This window comes from Oncorhynchus kisutch, unplaced genomic scaffold (genome assembly GCF_002021735.2).
Source record: "Oncorhynchus kisutch isolate 150728-3 unplaced genomic scaffold, Okis_V2 scaffold738, whole genome shotgun sequence".
NCBI lineage: Eukaryota > Metazoa > Chordata > Actinopteri > Salmoniformes > Salmonidae > Oncorhynchus > Oncorhynchus kisutch.
The window spans coordinates 59,840-78,539 of NW_022262683.1; the positions used below are offsets into that span (position 1 = coordinate 59,840).

At 44.6% G+C, this 18,700-nt stretch overlaps 1 protein-coding gene across 1 annotated transcript in view; it reads right to left on the reverse strand.

Moving 5' to 3' along the window:
* LOC116361740 (protein eyes shut homolog) overlaps nt 1-18,700 on the reverse strand; it is a gene marked incomplete at its 3' end in the record, with an annotated part of 120,861 nt that overhangs the window by 21,658 nt on the left and 80,503 nt on the right. The window contains exons 10-12 of the mRNA XM_031816060.1: nt 13,284-13,434; nt 11,635-11,747; nt 7,919-8,970 (exon numbers count right to left, since the gene is read on the reverse strand). Of these exons, the coding sequence (XP_031671920.1) occupies nt 7,919-8,970; nt 11,635-11,747; nt 13,284-13,434 (1,316 nt within the window). The remainder of the gene's footprint in view (nt 1-7,918; nt 8,971-11,634; nt 11,748-13,283; nt 13,435-18,700) is intronic.

Below are 18,700 nucleotides of genomic sequence, written 5' to 3' on the forward strand. Positions count from 1 at the left end.
ACCATCTAACATCCATTACCATCTAACATCCTTTACCATCTAACATCCATTCCTTTACCATCTAACATCCATTCCTTTACCATCTAACATCCATTACCATCTAACATCCATTCCTTTACCATCTAACAACCATTACCATCTAACATCCATTACCATCTAACATCCATTCCTTTACTATATAACATCCATTACCATCTAACATCCTTTAATAATTGTTTTTTCATCCATTCTATAAAGTTGCTAAAAGAACACGACAACTTCACTCGGCTTCACTCATGTATAAAATTCATGTTTTCAATTTTAATACAAAAATAGGACCAAAAATTAAAAGTGAATGAAATCTCTGTTTTTGAAAAGATGTGGTTAGATATTTAGAATAATTTATATTCATAAAATTATAAACTGGTATGGTCTTGAGAGAACAATAATTAATTCCAAAAACTCTTGCTCAAAGTGCAATGATACTCTGTTTTATTTGGTACCAAAGGAATGAGAAAAAGAAATATCTAGGATGATTAATGAATTCAACTCAGTGCATGACTGTCTGAAATGGCACCCTATTCCCTATATAGTGCGCTATTTCTGACCAGAGCCCTATGCGCCCTGGTCAAAAGTAGTGCACTGTATAGAGTGCATAGGGTGCTATTTCAGACACAGCCCATATGCGCCAAAATGTCTGATCTCGCATCGATAGAGATACATTAACTTATGACTCAGCAAATTAGCTCAGCAGCTGAACATTGACTTATTGACACCAGTAGAACAACGTGTTCAACCAGCTGATGTAGAAGATAGGAATACAATGAAAAGGCTATTAGCACAATAGAGGATAACATCAGGATGAACATCAGGAATATCACAGCCCTTAATCTGGATACAACGGGCTTGCAGTAAAGCATTTTTTTATTTATTTTATTTGTCCTTTATTTAACCAGAAAAGACACTGAGATGAACATCTCTTTTTCAAGTGATCCCTGGCCATCTAACACACAGAGACACATTGAGATTAACATCTCTTTTTCAAGTGATCCCTGGCCATCTAACACACAGAGACACATTGAGATTAACATCTCTTTTTCAAGTGATCCCTGGCCATCTAACACACAGAGACACATTGAGATTAACATCTCTTTTTCAAGTGATCCCTGGCCATCTATCAACACACAGAGACATATTGAGATTAACATCTCGTTTTCAAGTGATCCCTGGCCATCTAACAACACACAGAGACACATTGAGATTAACATCTCTTTTTCACGTGATCCCTGGCCATCTAACAACACACAGAGACACATTGAGATTAACATCTCTTTTTCAAGTGATCCCTGGCCATCTAACAACACACAGAGACACATTGAGATTAACATCTCTTTTTCGAGTGATCCCTGGCCATCTAACAACACACAGAGACACATTGAGATTAACATCTCTTTTTCAAGTGATCCCTGGCCATCTAACAACACATTGTGGAAACACTTTGCCAATAGGTATAACACGTTATTACATTTACAATATCTTATGATACAGATTATAGCATTATATTAGACATATTTAATTATGTATCTCTAATGTAGCACATGTTTAACTGATTCAAAATGTATTTAGTCGTGATCCGTATTTAGTTGTGATCAGTATTTAGTTGTGATCAGTATTTAGTCGAGATCAGTATTTAGTCGAGATCAGTATTTAGTCGAGATCAGTTTTTAGGTGTGATCAGTATTTAGTCCACAGGGTCAGTGGGAGCCCCAGTCAACCCCAGCATGTGTTTTATACCTACTAACCACAGGGTCAGTGGGAGCCCCAGTCAACCCCAGCATTGTGTTTTATACCTACTAACCACAGGGTCAGTGGGAGCCCCAGTCAACCCCAGCATGTGTGTGAGGCTGTGAGCCTCAGAAGCCATAGAAATATAATTATTACTAGAATGGATAAGGGCAATTCCACGGTAACCAAGCGCATATGCAAAGTTTGGTAATAGAATGTGGGCACCAACAGCACAAACCGTCATTCTGTTACCAAACTTTTCATCTGCACTGTTCTTCAAGTACATTTTCAGAGGAAATTGTTAAAAGTGGTACTTGTGCATAGAGTTGTATGGTTTGTTTAACAGTGAGTCTCGGCGTCACTCTATTAACTTGGAATTACCCATAAGCCCCCTCATGGGTATAGTCAATACGGCTGCCGGTCCACAAATGACAGAAATGTTGACTTGAATGTGGCATACCGTTCTAGTAATTATATTTCTATAGTACTAACCCTACTCAGTACCCTAGCATGTGTACATGTTGACTTGAATGTGGCGTACCGTTCTAGTAATTACATTTCTATAGTACTCACCCTACTCAATACCTTAGCATGTGTATATGCCTCGGATGCAGCATTGGGGTCAATTCCATTTCAATTGAAGTCAATACAGAAAGTAAACCAAATTCCAATTCCAATTTTTCCTCATGGAAAAGCATTAAAGAGAATTGTAATGTCAGGGAACTTTTTGAATTGACTGAAATGTAAATGGTATTGACCCAACCCTGCTCATAGGACAGTGGCTCTAGTCAGTAGCCAGTATGTGTAGTAAGACAGTAGACAGCTCTAGTCAGTAGCCAGTATGTGTAGTAAGACAGTAGACAGCTCTAGTCAGTAGCCAGTATGTGTGCTAGCCAGGGAAGACCAGAGAGACCTGTTCACTCTTAGAAAAAAGGCTTCCAAGAGGGTTCTGTGGCTGTCCCCATAAGATAACCCTTTTTGGTTCCAGATAGTACTCTTTTGGGTTCCATGTAAAATCCTCTGTGGAAAGGGTTCTACATGGAACCAGAAGGGTTCAACCTGGAACCAAAATGGGTTCGTCAAAGGGTTCTCCTATGGGGACAACCGAATAACCATTTTTGGTTCTAGATAGCACCTACAGCCAGGGAGATGTCAGGTATCATTAGAGTTCTGATTTTTCTCTCTCTAGCTGAGAGGGGAAACTCTGCCCTTCCCCTCCACCCTCTCTCACATCTCCAGGGTCTCAATTTCTCTATTGCTGTCAAATGATAAAGGTTTGCAGTAGCAGGGTGGTAGTGGTGGTGTGATGGAGGGGTCAGACACAGAATCCAAAGAGTTCAGAGTGGCAGGGTAGTAGTAGGGTGGTGGTGGGGATGGAGGGGGTTAGACACAGAATCCAAAGAGTTCAGAGTGGCAGGGTAGTAGTAGGTGGGAGGTGGGGATGGAGGGGGTTGGACACAGAATCCAAAGAGTTCAGAGTGGCAGGGTAGTAGTAGGTGGGGATGGAGGGGGTTAGACACAGAATCCAAAGAGTTCAGAGTGGCAGGGTAGTAGTAGGGTGGTGGGGGAATTTGATAGAATCCAAAGAGTTCGGATTGGCAGGGTGGTAGTAGGTGGGGATGGAGGGGTCAGACACAGAATCCAAAGAGTTTAGAGTAGCAGGGTGGTAGTAGTTGGGGATGGAGGGGTCAGACACAGAATCCAAAAGAGTTCAGAGTGGCAGGGTAGTAGTAGGTGGGAGGTGGGGAGGCCCAGATGGCAGGCCCAGACGGCATCCCCAGCCGCGCCCTCAGAGCATGCGCAGACCAGCTGGCCGGTGTGTTTACGGACATATTCAATCAATCCCTATACCAGTCTGCTGTTCCCACATGCTTCAAGAGGGCCACCATTGTTCCTATTCCCAAGAAAGCTAAGGTAACTGAGCTAAACGACTACCGCCCCGTAGCACTCACATCCGTCATCATGAAGTGCTTTGAGAGACTAGTCAAGGACCATATCACCTCCACCCTACCTGACACCCTAGACCCACTCCAATTTGCTTACCGCCCAAATAGGTCCACAGACGATGCAATCTCAACCACACTGCACACTGCCCTAACCCATCTGGACAAGAGGAATACCTATGTGAGAATGCTGTTCATCGACTACAGCTCGGCATTCAACACCATAGTACCCTCCAAGCTCGTCATCAAGCTCGAGACCCTGGGTCTCGACCCCGCCCTGTGCAACTGGGTACTGGACTTCCTGACGGGCCGCCCCCAGGTGGTGAGGGTAGGCAACAACATCTCCTCCCCGCTGATCCTCAACACTGGGGCCCCACAAGGGTGCGTTCTGAGCCCTCTCCTGTACTCCCTGTTCACCCACGACTGCGTGGCCACGCACGCCTCCAACTCAATCATCAAGTTTGCGGACGACACAACAGTGGTAGGCTTGATTACCAACAACGACGAGACGGCCTACAGGGAGGAGGTGAGGGCCCTCGGAGTGTGGTGTCAGGAAAATAACCTCACACTCAACGTCAACAAAACTAAGGAGATGATTGTGGACTTCAGGAAACAGCAGAGGGAACACCCCCCTATCCACATCGATGGAACAGTAGTGGAGAGGGTAGCAAGTTTTAAGTTCCTCGGCATACACATCACAGACAAACTGAATTGGTCCACTCACACAGACAGCATCGTGAAGAAGGCGCAGCAGCGCCTCTTCAACCTCAGGAGGCTGAAGAAATTCGGCTTGTCACCAAAAGCACTCACAAACTTCTACAGATGCACAATCGAGAGCATCCTGGCGGGCTGTATCACCGCCTGGTATGGCAACTACACCGCCCTCAACCGTAAGGCTCTCCAGAGGGTAGTGAGGTCTGCACAACGCATCACCGGGGGCAAACTACCTGCCCTCCAGGACACCTACACCACCCGTTGCTACAGGAAGGCCATAAAGATCATCAAGGACATCAACCACCCGAGCCACTGCCTGTTCACCCCGCTGTCATCCAGAAGGCGAGGTCAGTACAGGTGCATCAAAGCTGGGACCGAGAGACTGAAAAACAGCTTCTATCTCAAGGCCATCAGACTGTTAAACAGCCACCACTAACATTGAGTGGCTGCTGCCAACACACTGTCAATGACACTGACTCAACTCCAGCCACTTTAATAATGGGAATTGATGGGAAATGATGTAAATATATCACTAGCCACTTTAAACAATGCTACCTTATATAATGTTACTTACCCTACATTATTCATCTCATATGCATACGTAGATACTGTACTCTATATCATCGACTGCATCCTTATGTAATACATGTATCACTAGCCACTTTAACTATGCCACTTTGTTTACATACTCATCTCATATGTTATACTGTACTCGATATCATCTACTGTATCTTGCCTATGCTGCTCTGTACCATCACTCATTCATATATCCTTATGTACATATTCTTTATCCCCTTACACTGTGTATAAGACATTAGTTTTTTGGAATTGTTAGTTAGATTACTTGTTCGTTATTACTGCATTGTCGGAACTAAAAGCACAAGCATTTCGCTACACTCGCATTAACATCTGCTAACCATGTGTATGTGACAAATAAATTTGATTTGATTTGATTTGATTTTGGGATGGAGGGGGTTGGACACAGAATCCAAAGAGTTCAGAGTGGCAGGGTAGTAGTAGGTGGGAGGTGGGGATGGAGGGGGTTAGACACAGAATCCAAAGAGTTCAGAGTGGCAGGGTAGTAGTAGGGTGGTGGGGGAATTTGATAGAATCCAAAGAGTTCGGATTGGCAGGGTGGTAGTAGGTGGGGATGGAGGGGTCAGACACAGAATCCAAAGAGTTTAGAGTAGCAGGGTGGTAGTAGTTGGGGATGGAGGGGTCAGACACAGAATCCAAAGAGTTCAGAGTGGCAGGGTGGTAGTAGGTGGGGATGGAGGGGTCAGACATAGAATCCAAAGAGTTCAGAGTAGCAGGGTGATAGTAGGTGGGGATGGAGGGGTCAGACATAGAATCCAAAGAGTTCAGAGTAGCAGGGTGATAGTAGGTGGGGATGGAGGGGGTTAGACACAGAATCCAAAGAGTTCAGAGTGGTAGTAGGGTGGTGTGGGGAGATGGAGGGGGTTAGACACAGAATCTGGCATCTGCGATGTGAGTAGCAAGGTCATTTGCAGCGAGGGTTAAAGGTGATCATGGGCGAGCTTTGGGATGATCAACGCCAAGCTGCTCGTACGGATCCTTTCATTAGACGCACTATGAATAATTGACATCCTTAATAATACCAAACCTGTCTTTCTGTGTTTGTCTCTCGCTCTCCCTGTTTCTCTCACTCACTCAACTGGTGTTATGGGCTACGTCCCAAATTGAACCCTATTCCATATGAAGTGTACTACTCTTGACCAGGGCCCACAATGTAGGGAATAGGGTTCCATTTGGGACACAGTCATGGTGTCAGTCACTCAGTGTGGATTACTATTTTTAATCCTAATTCCCAATTTGTATTAAATCTGTATTCCTCTGAGGCCTTTGGTTGAAAAGAGGAAGTGATCCCAAGAGGGGCTGTAGGCTACAGAGGGAACTACTGAGACAGTGTGGAGGTCTGGGAGAGTTACAGTATATCCTCTTCACATGAATGAACTGAGCCTAACCGAGCCAAGCTGTACTGTGCTGGTTTGGTTATGGATCCACCACCTTAGTTGTTGGAAACGTGCAGGAATGGACAATGTGAAAGGAAGATATTAGAGTAAACACAGTAGGCCTACGGTTTGAGTGGCATGATAGTGTGAAAAGAGTATTAGAAGCCTACCTTTCTCACAGAGGAACCCAGATAAATCTCCATACTAGTACAGTAGCATACCACATAGAAAGCATGCCCAATACAAAGGGCTCGGAATTATCACGTTTCATTGGAAGCACTGGTTCTCCTATTTTCAAAAAGTTAGGAGCAACACATAATTTTTAATTTGTAGGACTGGTTCTCCTATCTTAAAAATTTAGGAGCACCACATAATTTTTAATTGATTGAGACATAGCCTACATTGGGCCTATGTGAATCCTAATTCATTTTTAATTGATTGAGACATAGCCTACATTGGGCCTATGTGAATCCTAATTCATTTTTAATTGATTGAGACATAGCCTACATTGGGCCTATGTGAATCCTAATTCATTTTTAAGCACATCTCATGAAGAAAAAAATATCACTTGTTGTTTCTTTCTGTCCCACCAAACGTTTGCATTTACTGGTACCATTTAAGCTACCAGGTTGTTAGTGCGATATGGGCAAAACAAATCTAATTGTGATTTGACTTGTGATATAGATCAAAACACTGGGGTAAACGTTGTAATTCTATGGTTGGTGTTATTTGGCATGAAAACACATGACAAAGCCAGGTAGGAGTTATGACAGGGTAGGAACCAAAGTGTTTGTCAGTGTTTCCCAGGGGACCCTAATCACATTTTAATATAGATGTTATATTTTGACAAATATTTTAAATAATAGGCTACCTGATTCAGAACATGCCATAGCACAAACAATATGCTGATCACTACTGGTACCAGCCTGTATTAGATCTAACGTTTGCTTTGCCCCAGCTAGAGCATTTAGCTAAATGGCATTTAGCTAGTTTGGGATTAGCATTATGCTAGGCACACGCTAGCTACCGTAACTAACTAATTAGCATTTTGCACAGAGCAAGATACACAAAATAATAGTATAACATAGAAAACATCTGGATTCACATGTAGAAGTCATGTGGAAAGCAGCATCGTTCTTGTTTTGGTAGAGTGGATAAATTGACAGCATGCTGAGAGAATAAACAGCATGGAGGAGCTGTGTACTGCCTGCTTGAGTGACAGGAGGCGGGGCTTGGTGTGTGTGGTCAGAGAACAGGAAGCAAGCAGCCGCAGAGGGAGAGAGGACTCTGTGGCACTCGGAGGCCGCGGTAAAGCGAAGCTTAATCATTACAACAATTATTATCTGGGTGATTTTAATTCTAGGCACACTGGTGTTCCCAAATTAAAATTCCAGGTCGCACAGAAAATGATTTATTTAGGAGCATATGCCACCAAAGTGGTTACACTTTTAGTGCCAATACACTGCTGTATTCTACTTGTATGCTACCTAGTATAAATAGTATGTAACAGAATCATAGACCTACCTTTCTCACAGAAGCGTCCAGTGAAGTGTAGGGGGCAGTCGCAGTAGAAGGACAGAGCTCCACTGGGCCTCTGCAGCTCATGGCAGGTCCCACCGTTAAGACAGAGGGCAGCATGGCAGACTGGTGGTGGTGGTGGCTGCATGGGAGCTGTTGGTGGCTGGGTAGGGGCTGGTGGTGGGGAATGGGTAGGAGCTGGTTGCCAGGGACGAGTAAGAGCTGGTAGTGGTGGCCGAGGGCGGGTAGTGGCTGTTTGCCAGTGCCGGGTAGGCGCTGGTTGCCAGGGACGTGTGGGAGCTGGTTGCCAGGGACGGGTAGGAACTGGACTTGGTTGCCAAGGACTGGTAGGAACTGGACTTGGTTGCCAGGGACGGGTAGGAACTGGACTTGGTTGCCTGGGACGGGTAGGAACTGGACTTGGTTGCCTGGGACGGGTAGGAACTGGACTTGGTTGCCTGGGACGGGTAGGAACTGGACTTGGTTGCCTGGGACGGGTAGGAACTGGACTTGGTTGCCTGGGACGGGTAGGAACTGGACTTGGTTGCCTGGGACGGGTAGGAACTGGACTTGGTTGCCTGGGACGGGTAGGAACTGGACTTGGTTGCCTGGGACGGGTAGGAACTGGACTTGGTTGCCTGGGACGGGTAGGAACTGGACTTGGTTGCCTGGGACGGGTAGGAACTGGACTTGGTTGCCTGGGACGGGTAGGAACTGGACTTGGTTGCCTGGGACGGGTAGGAACTGGACTTGGTTGCCTGGGACGGGTAGGAACTGGACTTGGTTGCCTGGGACGGGTAGGAACTGGACTTGGTTGCCTGGGACGGGTAGGAACTGGACTTGGTTGCCTGGGACGGGTAGGAACTGGTCTTGGTTGCCAGGGACTGGTAGGAACTGGTCTTGGTTGCCAGGGACTGGAGGGAGCCGGTTGCCAGGGACTGGAGGGAGCCGGTTGCCAGGGACTGGTAGGAGCCAGTTGCCAGGGGCGGAGAGTGGTGGATATGGTGGTCCAATCATATGGACTTCTAGTGAAGGCATCTGGGGTACCTGGTGGGGACCTGGAATAGTATTCATAGAATACAATAACTCACCAAAAGAAAGGAAGACTTTACATGAAGTATACATCATAAAGGACAAACTCTATAAGTAGGTTAGAAACTGTTCATTATTCGTTTCTAGTTTATATATCTACAATAAACAGTTGAAATTGTGTGCTTGTCACAGCCTCTTGCCAAGGAATACTGAGCTGAAGGCTGCACTGGCAGTATTAACAGTACTACTCAAAAGCTGTACATATCTTCATGTAAAACGTTACCAGAAAATCAATTGGCATTGACCAGTAGAATGAAAAACAGTTTTGTAAGGGCTCACACGGTAGCACTCTGTTGAATCCAAATATAGATTTAAACACAGCAAATACATAATGCAGTGATATCAATAAAAACAACCAAGACCACTGTCCTGAAAATAGGCTTTGTGATAAACAACTCCTAACTGTCTGTATACAGGCCCTCCATGGTAGTGTTCATCATGTGATGAAGGTCAGTGTTTTCTGCCTCATAGTAACAGGCATCATAATACATTCATGGTTTAACTGCAGCGATCCCACAGGAACCACAATCAATTCATTACTTACACAATGGGCAGATATTTAGGAATCTCAACATATAGCATGAGTCACAAAAGGCAGCCTATTCCCTACATAGTGCACAATGGCCTAACCCTATGAGCTCTGGTCAAAAGTAGGCTAGTGCACTAAACAGGGAACATAGTATCATTTGGGACCAGCCCTAATTTAATCCACACACAGGGATCAGCAAGGGTTTTTTACACAGTGTGTTGATTTATTAAGATCCCCATTAGCTAAGGCAAAGGCAAAGGGGGATACCTAGTCAGTTGTTCAACTGAATGCATTCATCGCATTTAACCCAACCCCTCTGAATCAGAGTGGTGCAGGAGTCATTTAACCCAACCCCTCTGAATCAGAGGTGAATGAGTCATTTAATCCAACCCCTCTGAATCAGAGAGCCGACACCAATGACGACAGCTAGTCTTACTGGGGCCTGAAGCATCACGGAAAATACATTACAGACAAAAGACTTCACAACGTGTGTGTGTGCATCTATTAGTTCCACATACATGTCAGTACATACACACAACAAGTAGGTCACATGGGGGAGAGGCGTTGAAACCAGGTTTGGCTGTTCACTATATAAGATGGAAGGGAGTTCCATGCACTCTGTAATGGCTCTGTAAAATACTGTACGTTTTCTTGAATTTGTTCTGGACCTGGGGACTGTGAAAAGACCCCTGGTGGCATGTCTGGTGGGGTAAGTGTGTGTCAGAGCTGTGTGTAAGTTGACTATGCAAACAATTTGGAATTTCCAACACATTAATGTTTCTTATTAAAAAAAGAAGTGATGCAGTCAGTCTCTCCTCAACTCTTAGCCAAGAGAGACTTGCATTGTATTAATATTAGCCCTTTGATTACAATGAAGAGCAAGACGTGCTGCTCTGTTCTCGGTCAGCTGCAGCTTAACTAGGTCTTTCTTTGCAGCACTTGACCACATCACTGGATAATAATCAAGATATGATCAAACTAGAGCCTGCAGGACTTGCTTTGTGGAGTGTGGTGTCAAAAAAGCAGAGCATCTCTTTGTGTGTGTGTGTGTGTCACAGTGAGTGCAGCAGCCCATCCAATCAACACGCTCCAATTAAGAACACTAAGAACAAGCCTTCAACCAATGGAACACCATTGTTCTACACCATCGTGTTCCAGTCCATGGCTGTGGTGTTCAGACAATGGTCACATCATATATTGACTGTGTAGGAGCCGTTTTGGCTTGTTTATGTGTTGTGTATGAGTTGTCTGTCAAGGGTTATTTTTACTTGTTTTGTGCACTAGAGGGCACTATATTTTGGGGTCATGGGTTACTGGTCACGTGTGTACATATAGGTAACACAGGTGACCAGGAAGGGTTATCGCAGGTGAGGAGAGCACATGCAGTTGTTACCGTATCACAGCTTATAGAATGCATCCCTCTGCACCTTTTATATAGGAATATGTGTTTTGGAGCAATTTATATTTTATATGCCAATAAATGAGAAATTCACCCCGAAAAGAGTAAAAAAAAGTTTAGAAAGCTGATGTTTGTGGACATGTTATGGACAGCTCTCTCCTGTGCCAGTGGCAGATCATAGGGAATCGCCACTACAGACTGTATCTACTGTTGGTGATACAACTGATGATTTACCACACTATAATGTTAAAGCATTTTATATAAGGCTGTGCCCCCACCCACACCTCGCATGTAAACATGATTTGAGATTGATGTCTGTATGCGCTTGTGTGCCTGTGTGAGTGTTTGAGTGTGTGTGTGAGTGTGAGTGTGTGTGTGAGTGTATGTGTGTGAGTGTGTGTGACCATGTGAGTGTGCCAGTGTGCCTGTGTGAGTGTTTGAGTGTGTGTGTGAGTGTGTGTGACCATGTGAGTGTGCCAGTGTTTGAGTGTGAGTGTTTGAGTGTGTGTGTGAGTGTGTGAGCATGTGAGTGTGCCAGTGTGTATGTGCGTGATGCTTGCATGCATGTGCACGTATCCCAAGAGAAAAAAATACAGTTCTTTATTTCTTTCAAACAGGAACACTGGAGGACAAATGGGCCCCAAAAGAGGGAAAACAAATATTATTAAGTCCAGTGACTCTTTGAAAATCTAATTATTTTACCTGCAGTTGTCTACGTTGCTGCCGGCAACGGCACTGGATGTGTAGAATCCCCGCAGCTTATTAATTTCAATTATTTCTACGCAGCCGGTGTAGTTGGAGAAGGGTTGGGCTCCCTTAGGGTGACAGAAACAATACTTTTTTAGACTGTTGCTTTCAATAAGGTAGGCTACCAGGACACACATCACTACAATACTTTATTAGACTGTTGCTTTCAATAAGGTAGGTAACCAGGACACACATCACTGAAAACTAATATACTGTAGAACTGACTGATGTTGTCAACATATTGGAAGGAACCTAATAACCAAGCCATCATCTTGTAGGAGTGTCACATTTTAGGCACAAGGATACTTGTATAACGTAATCCTTGTATAACGTATCGCTATAGTAGTACAAGACCCTCTTTAGAACCTTGTCCATTGCATACGTTACATTATCCCTGACATACAGTACATTATCCCTGACATATGTTACATTATCCCTGACATACAGTACATTATCCCCGGCATACAGTACATTATCCCTGACATGTGTTACATTATCCCTGACATGCATTACATTACCCTTGACATACGTTACATTATCCCTGACATGCGTTACATTGCCCCTGACATGTGTTACATTATCCCTGGCATATGTTACATTACCCCACGACATACATGACATTATCCCTGACATACATTATATTATCCCTGACATACATTACATTATCCCTGACATAGATTACATTACCCCTGGCATGCATTATATTATCCCTGGCAAGCATTACATTACCCCTGACATACGTTATATTATCCATGGCATGCACTACATTACCCCTGACATATGTTACATTATCCCTGACATATGTTACATTACCCCTGACATACATTACATTATCCCTGACATACATTTCATTATCCCTGACATGCATGACATTACCCCTGACATGTGTTATATTATCCCTGGCATGCATTACATTACCCCCGACATACATTACATTACCCCTGACATATGTTACATTATCCCTGACACATGTTACATTATCCTTGACATACATTACATTATCCCTGACATGCATTACATTATCCTTGACATGCATTACATTATCATTGACATACATTACATTATTCCTGACTCGGCTAATTCAATACCAGACACTTAGGGTTGTATGATGTCATACTGCAGCTATAGGGCGTACCCCTCATTACCCCATACTCACTACATAGTGTACTACTTACTTTTGCCAAGGACCCATTGGGCTGTATTCAAAAGTGGTGCACTATATAGGGAATAGGGTGTTTTACACTATGCCTATGAAGAGTACTGGAGCAAATGGTATACAACAGGATTCTATGTAATACAATAGAAGTACCATAAACTTCGTATTATGTTAAACACTTGGGTATTATGTATGTAGTAAATTGTAGTAAATTGCACTTCATTTACACTCCAAGGAGAGGAGGTTGTGTCAGCGACAAAAGAAAGAGCATGCACAATGCCTACAAAAATTATAAAAATAAACACATTTACTGTTACAAAGTGGGATAAAATGAGATTTTATTTGGATTTGATAGGGATTAAATGATATAGTATATATAACATCTACACATATTACTACCGATATGTATTGTCAATGGGTATAGACCTCAGAAACCACACTAACTCACCTGATATGGCAGGTATCGACGAGGCAAGCCCCCTATAAACAGATGGCTCGTTCTCTGTATGGTGAGTCCTGACCAGTAGTTGCTGGGCTGGCTTCTGACTCTCTCATACCCAGACACGACCACCTCCGCTTCGCATGGTGCCAGGTGTTGTCTGTAACAAATGTCCACAAGAAATATGTTCACAAGAAAAATGTTAACAATAAATATGTTCACAGGAAATATGTTCACAGGAAATACAGAGTTTCTCAATATCCATTTCCAAACCAGACATAAAAAATAAAAATAAATACATGTCATATTGGAATAGTCTCTGTATTATTAGAAAACCAACATTTTTAAAGGGTTGTAATATGTTAGCTTAATGAACGTAAATATTCAAAACTAATGATGGTGTTTTACATAAATATCACCAATGGACATTATAAGACTAAACTGCCTTATTGTAATAGGTTTCTATTAGGCTTGCCTGAGGAGTACACAATTACTTTAACAGCTTTCCTAATGCTTATTTCATGACTGTTTTGCCTTCTTAATATTTTCACACAGAAAACAGGTTGAGCTGAGTGAGAAGGGTACTAATGAATAAGACCAGTGTTTCCAAGGATACCAGGTATACACTATATATACCAGGTATACACTATATTTACCAGGTATACACTATATATACCAGGTATACACTATATATACAAAAGTATGTGGCCACCCCTTCAAATTTGTGGATTCGGCTATTTCAGCCACATCCATTGTTGACATGTGTATAAAATTGAGCACACAGCCATGCAATCTCCATTGCCAAACATTTGGCAGTAGATTGGCCTCTGCCCTGCTAGAGCTGCCCCGGTGAACTGTAAGTGCTGTTGTTGTGAAGTGGAAATGTTTAGGAGCAAATAACGGCTCAGCTATGAATTGGTAGGCCACACAAGCTCACAGAAAGGGACCGCTGAAAAGCGTAGCCTGTCCTTGGTTACAACACTCACTACCGAGATCTAAACTGCCTCTGGAAGCTACGTCACAATAACCGTTCGTCAGGAGCTTCATGAAATGGGTTTTCATGGACCCAGCAGCCCAACACAAGCCTTGCATCACCATGCGCAATGCCAAGAGTCGGCTGGAGTGGTGTAAAGCTCGCCACCATTGGACTCTGGAGCAGTGGAAACACGTTCTCTGGAGTGATGATTCACACTTTACCATCTGGTAGTCTGATGGAACGAATGCTACCTGCCCACATGTATAGTGTTTTGGTGGAGGAGGAATAATGGTCTGGGGCGGTTTTTCATGTTTCGGGCCCCTTAGTTCCAGTGAAGGGAAATCTTAAAGCTACAGTACACAATGACATTCTATACTATTCTGTGCTTCCAACTTTGTGGCAACAGTTAGGGGAAAGCCCTTTCCAGTTTCAGCATGAAAATGCCCCCGTGCACAAAGTGAGGTCCATACAGAAAAGGTTTGTCAAGATAGTTGTGGAAGAACTTGACTGGTCTGCACAGAGCCCTGACCGTAACCCCATCGAACACCATTGAGATGAATTGCAACGCCGACTGCGAGCCAGGCCTAAAAGCCCAACATCAGTGCCCGACCTCACTAATGCTCGTGGCTGAATTGAAGCACGTCCCTGCAGCAACATCTAGTGGAAAGCCTTCCCAGAAGAGTGGAGGCTGTTATAGCAGCAAAGGGGGGACCAACTCCATATTAATGCCCATGATTTTGGAATGAGATGTTTGACGAGATGGTATCCACATACGTTTGGTCCTGTCGTGTATATTGTCGTGTATATTGTGTACTGTATTGAGTTGAATGTAGGATATTACCCCTCTGGACTAACGTTGTAGCTACGTGACACATGCTGCAACATCAACTGCTACATCAACTTTCATTTCAACTTCTGGCTTGTACAACCTAAATGATGTTGAAACTCCAGCACTTTGGTAATGTTGAACATCGTCCCACAATGTAATGGATATCTTATAAGTAATGTTTTGGGTGGAAAGAGCTTCATCAGGGTTGCAACAAGCACCAACATGGCCTGTTGACTTAAGAGTCACGATGTGAGATTACAGTGGTTAAAGGTTGAAGCTGTGTTATAATTACCAGATGTTTTTATGTGGATATGTTCCAAATGCCACCCTATTCCCTGTATAGGGCACTACTTTTGACCAGGGCATATAGGGAATAGGGTGCCATTTGGGACTCGATAATTTAGTTCCAATAGTAGCTTTTCTCTTCCACTTGATTACAAATATGTCTCTGTTGATTGGATGCTCAACCGTGACAGAGTCACAAACAACATCCTCTCGTCTCCCTCCATCTTCAGCCAGCTATCCTCATTCATTTCAAAATGACACAGTTGGAGTGACATGTGAGAGGATATTGTAAGGCAAGCTTCGTCCGTCCATTCCGTCTGTCCGCCCCCCCTCCTCTCTCTCTCACTCACTCACTCACTCACTCACTCACTCACTCACTCACTCACTCATTCACTCATTCACTCATTCACTCACTCACTCACTCACTCATTCACTCATTCACTCACTCATTCACTCACTCCCCCTCTCTTTCCATCACCCTCCCCCTCTTTCACGTTCTCTCTCTTCTTGTTAGTTTTTTTTAACCTGGATAACACTCGCCAGGCCAGCTTCCCTGCCCCATCCACCGCTGCCCCCTGGACACTGATCTCTTGGCTACATAGCTGATGCACGCTGGACTGTCCATTAATCACGGTACTCCATTCTGCTTGTTTGTTCTATCTGTTGGCCCCATTGCCTAGTCTACGCCATTTTACCTGCTGTTGTTGTGCTAGCTGATTAGCTGTTGTCTCACCTACTGTTTTAGCTAGCTTTCCCAATTCAACACCTGTGATTACTGTATGCCTCGCTGTATGTCTCTCTCAAATGTCAATATGCCTTGTATACTGTTGTTCAGGTTAGTTATCATTGTTTTAGTTCACAATGGAGCCCCTAGTTCCACTCTTCACGCCCCTGATAACTCCTTTGTCCCACCTCCCACACATGCGGTGACCTCACCCATTACTACCAGCATGTCCAGAGATACAACCTCCCTCATCATCACCCAGTGCCTGGGCTTACCTCCGCTGTACCCGCACCCCACCATACCCCTGTCTGCGCATTATGCCCTGAATATATTCTACCATGCCCAGAAACCTGCTCCTCTTATTCTCTGTCCCCAACGCTCTAGGCGACCAGTTTTGATAGCCTTTAGCCGCACCCTCATACTACTCCTTCTCTGTTCCGCGGGTGATGTGGAGGTAAACCCAGGCCCTGCATGTCCCCAGGCACCCTCATTTGTTGACTTCTGTGATCGAAAAAGCCTTGGTTTCATGCATGTCAACATCAGAAGCCTCCTCCCTAAGTTTGTTTTACTCACTGCTTTAGCACACTCTGCTAACCCTGATGTCCTTGCTGTGTCTGAATCCTGGCTCAGGAAGGCCACCAACAATTCAGAGATTTCCATACCCAACTATAACATCTTCCGTCAAGATAGAACTGCCAAAGGGGGCGGAGTTGCAGTTTACTGCAGAGATAGCCTGCAAAGTAATGTCATACTTTCCAGGTCCATACCCAAACAGTTCGAACTACTAATTTTGAAAATTACTCTCTCCAGAAATAAGTCTCTCACGGTTGCCACCTGCTACCGACCCCCCTCAGCTCCCAGCTGTGCCCTGGACACCATTTGTGAATTGATCGCCCCCCATCTAGCTTCAGAGTTTGTTCTGTTAGGTGACCTAAACTGGGATATGCTTAACACCTCGCCAGTCCTACAATCTAAGCTAGATGCCCTCAATCTCACACAAATCATCAAGGAACCCACCAGGTACAACCCTAACTCTGTAAACAAGGGCACCCTCATAGACGTCATCCTGACCAACTGGCCCTCCAAATACACCTCCGCTGTCTTCAACCAGGATCTCAGCGATCACTGCCTCATTGCCTGTATCCGCTACGGAGCCGCAGTCAAACGACCACCCCTCATCACTGTCAAACGCTCCCTAAAACACTTCTGTGAGCAGGCCTTTCTAATCGACCTGGCCCGGGTATCCTGGAAGGACATCGACCTCATCCCGTCAGTTGAGGATGCCTGGTCATTCTTTAAAAGTAACTTCCTCACCATTTTAGATATGCATGCTCCGTTCAAAAAATGCAGAACTAAGAACAGATACAGCCCTTGGTTCACCCCAGACCTGACTGCCCTCGACCAGCACAAAAACATCCTGTGGCGGACTGCAATAGCATCTTAGCCACACTCAAGGTACTCAACGATATCATAACCGCCATCGATAAAAGACAGTACTGTGCAGCCGTCTTCATCGACCTTGCCAAGGCTTTCGACTCTGTCAATCACCATATTCTTATCGGCAGACTCAGGAGCCTCGGTTTTTCGGATGACTGCCTTGCCTGGTTCACCAATTACTTTGCAGACAGAGTTCAGTGCGTCAAATCGGAGGGCATGCTGTCTGGTCCTCTGGCAGTCTCTATGGGGGTGCCACAGGGTTCAATTCTCGGGCCGACTCTTTTCTCTGTGTATATCAATGATGTTGCTCTTGCTGCGGGCGATTCCCTGATCCACCTCTACGCAGACGACACCATTCTATATACCTTCGGCCCGTCTTTGGACACTGTGCTATCTAACCTCCAAACAAGCTTCAATGCCATACAACACTCCTTCCGTGGCCTCCAACTGCTCTTAAACGCTAGTAAAACCAAATGCATGCTTTTCAACCGGTCGCTGCCTGCACCCGCATGCCCGACTAGCATCACCACCCTGGATGGTTCCGACCTAGAATATGTGGACGTCTATAAGTACCTAGGTGTCTGGCTAGACTGCAAACTCTCCTTCCAGACTCATATCAAACATCTCCAATCGAAAATCAAATCAAGAGTCGGCTTTCTATTCCGCAACAAAGCCTCCTTCACTCACGCCGCCAAGCTTACCCTAGTAAAACTGACTATCCTACCGATCCTCGACTTCGGCGATGTCATCTACAAAATGGCTTCCAACACTCTACTCAGCAAACTGGATGCAGTCTATCACAGTGCCATCCGTTTCGTCACTAAAGCACCTTATACCACCCACCACTGCGACTTGTATGCTCTAGTCGGCTGGCCCTCGCTACATATTCGTCGCCAGACCCACTGGCTCCAGGTCATCTACAAGTCCATGCTAGGTAAAGCTCCGCCTTATCTCAGCTCACTGGTCACAATGGCAACACCCATCCGTAGCACGCGCTCCAGCAGGTGTATCTCATTGATCATCCCTAAAGCCAACACCTCATTTGGCCGCCTTTCGTTCCAGTACTCTGCTGCCTGTGACTGGAACGAATTGCAAAAATCGCTGAAGTTGGAGACTTTTATCTCCCTCACCAACTTCAAACATCAACTATCTGAGCGGCTAACCGATCGCTGCAG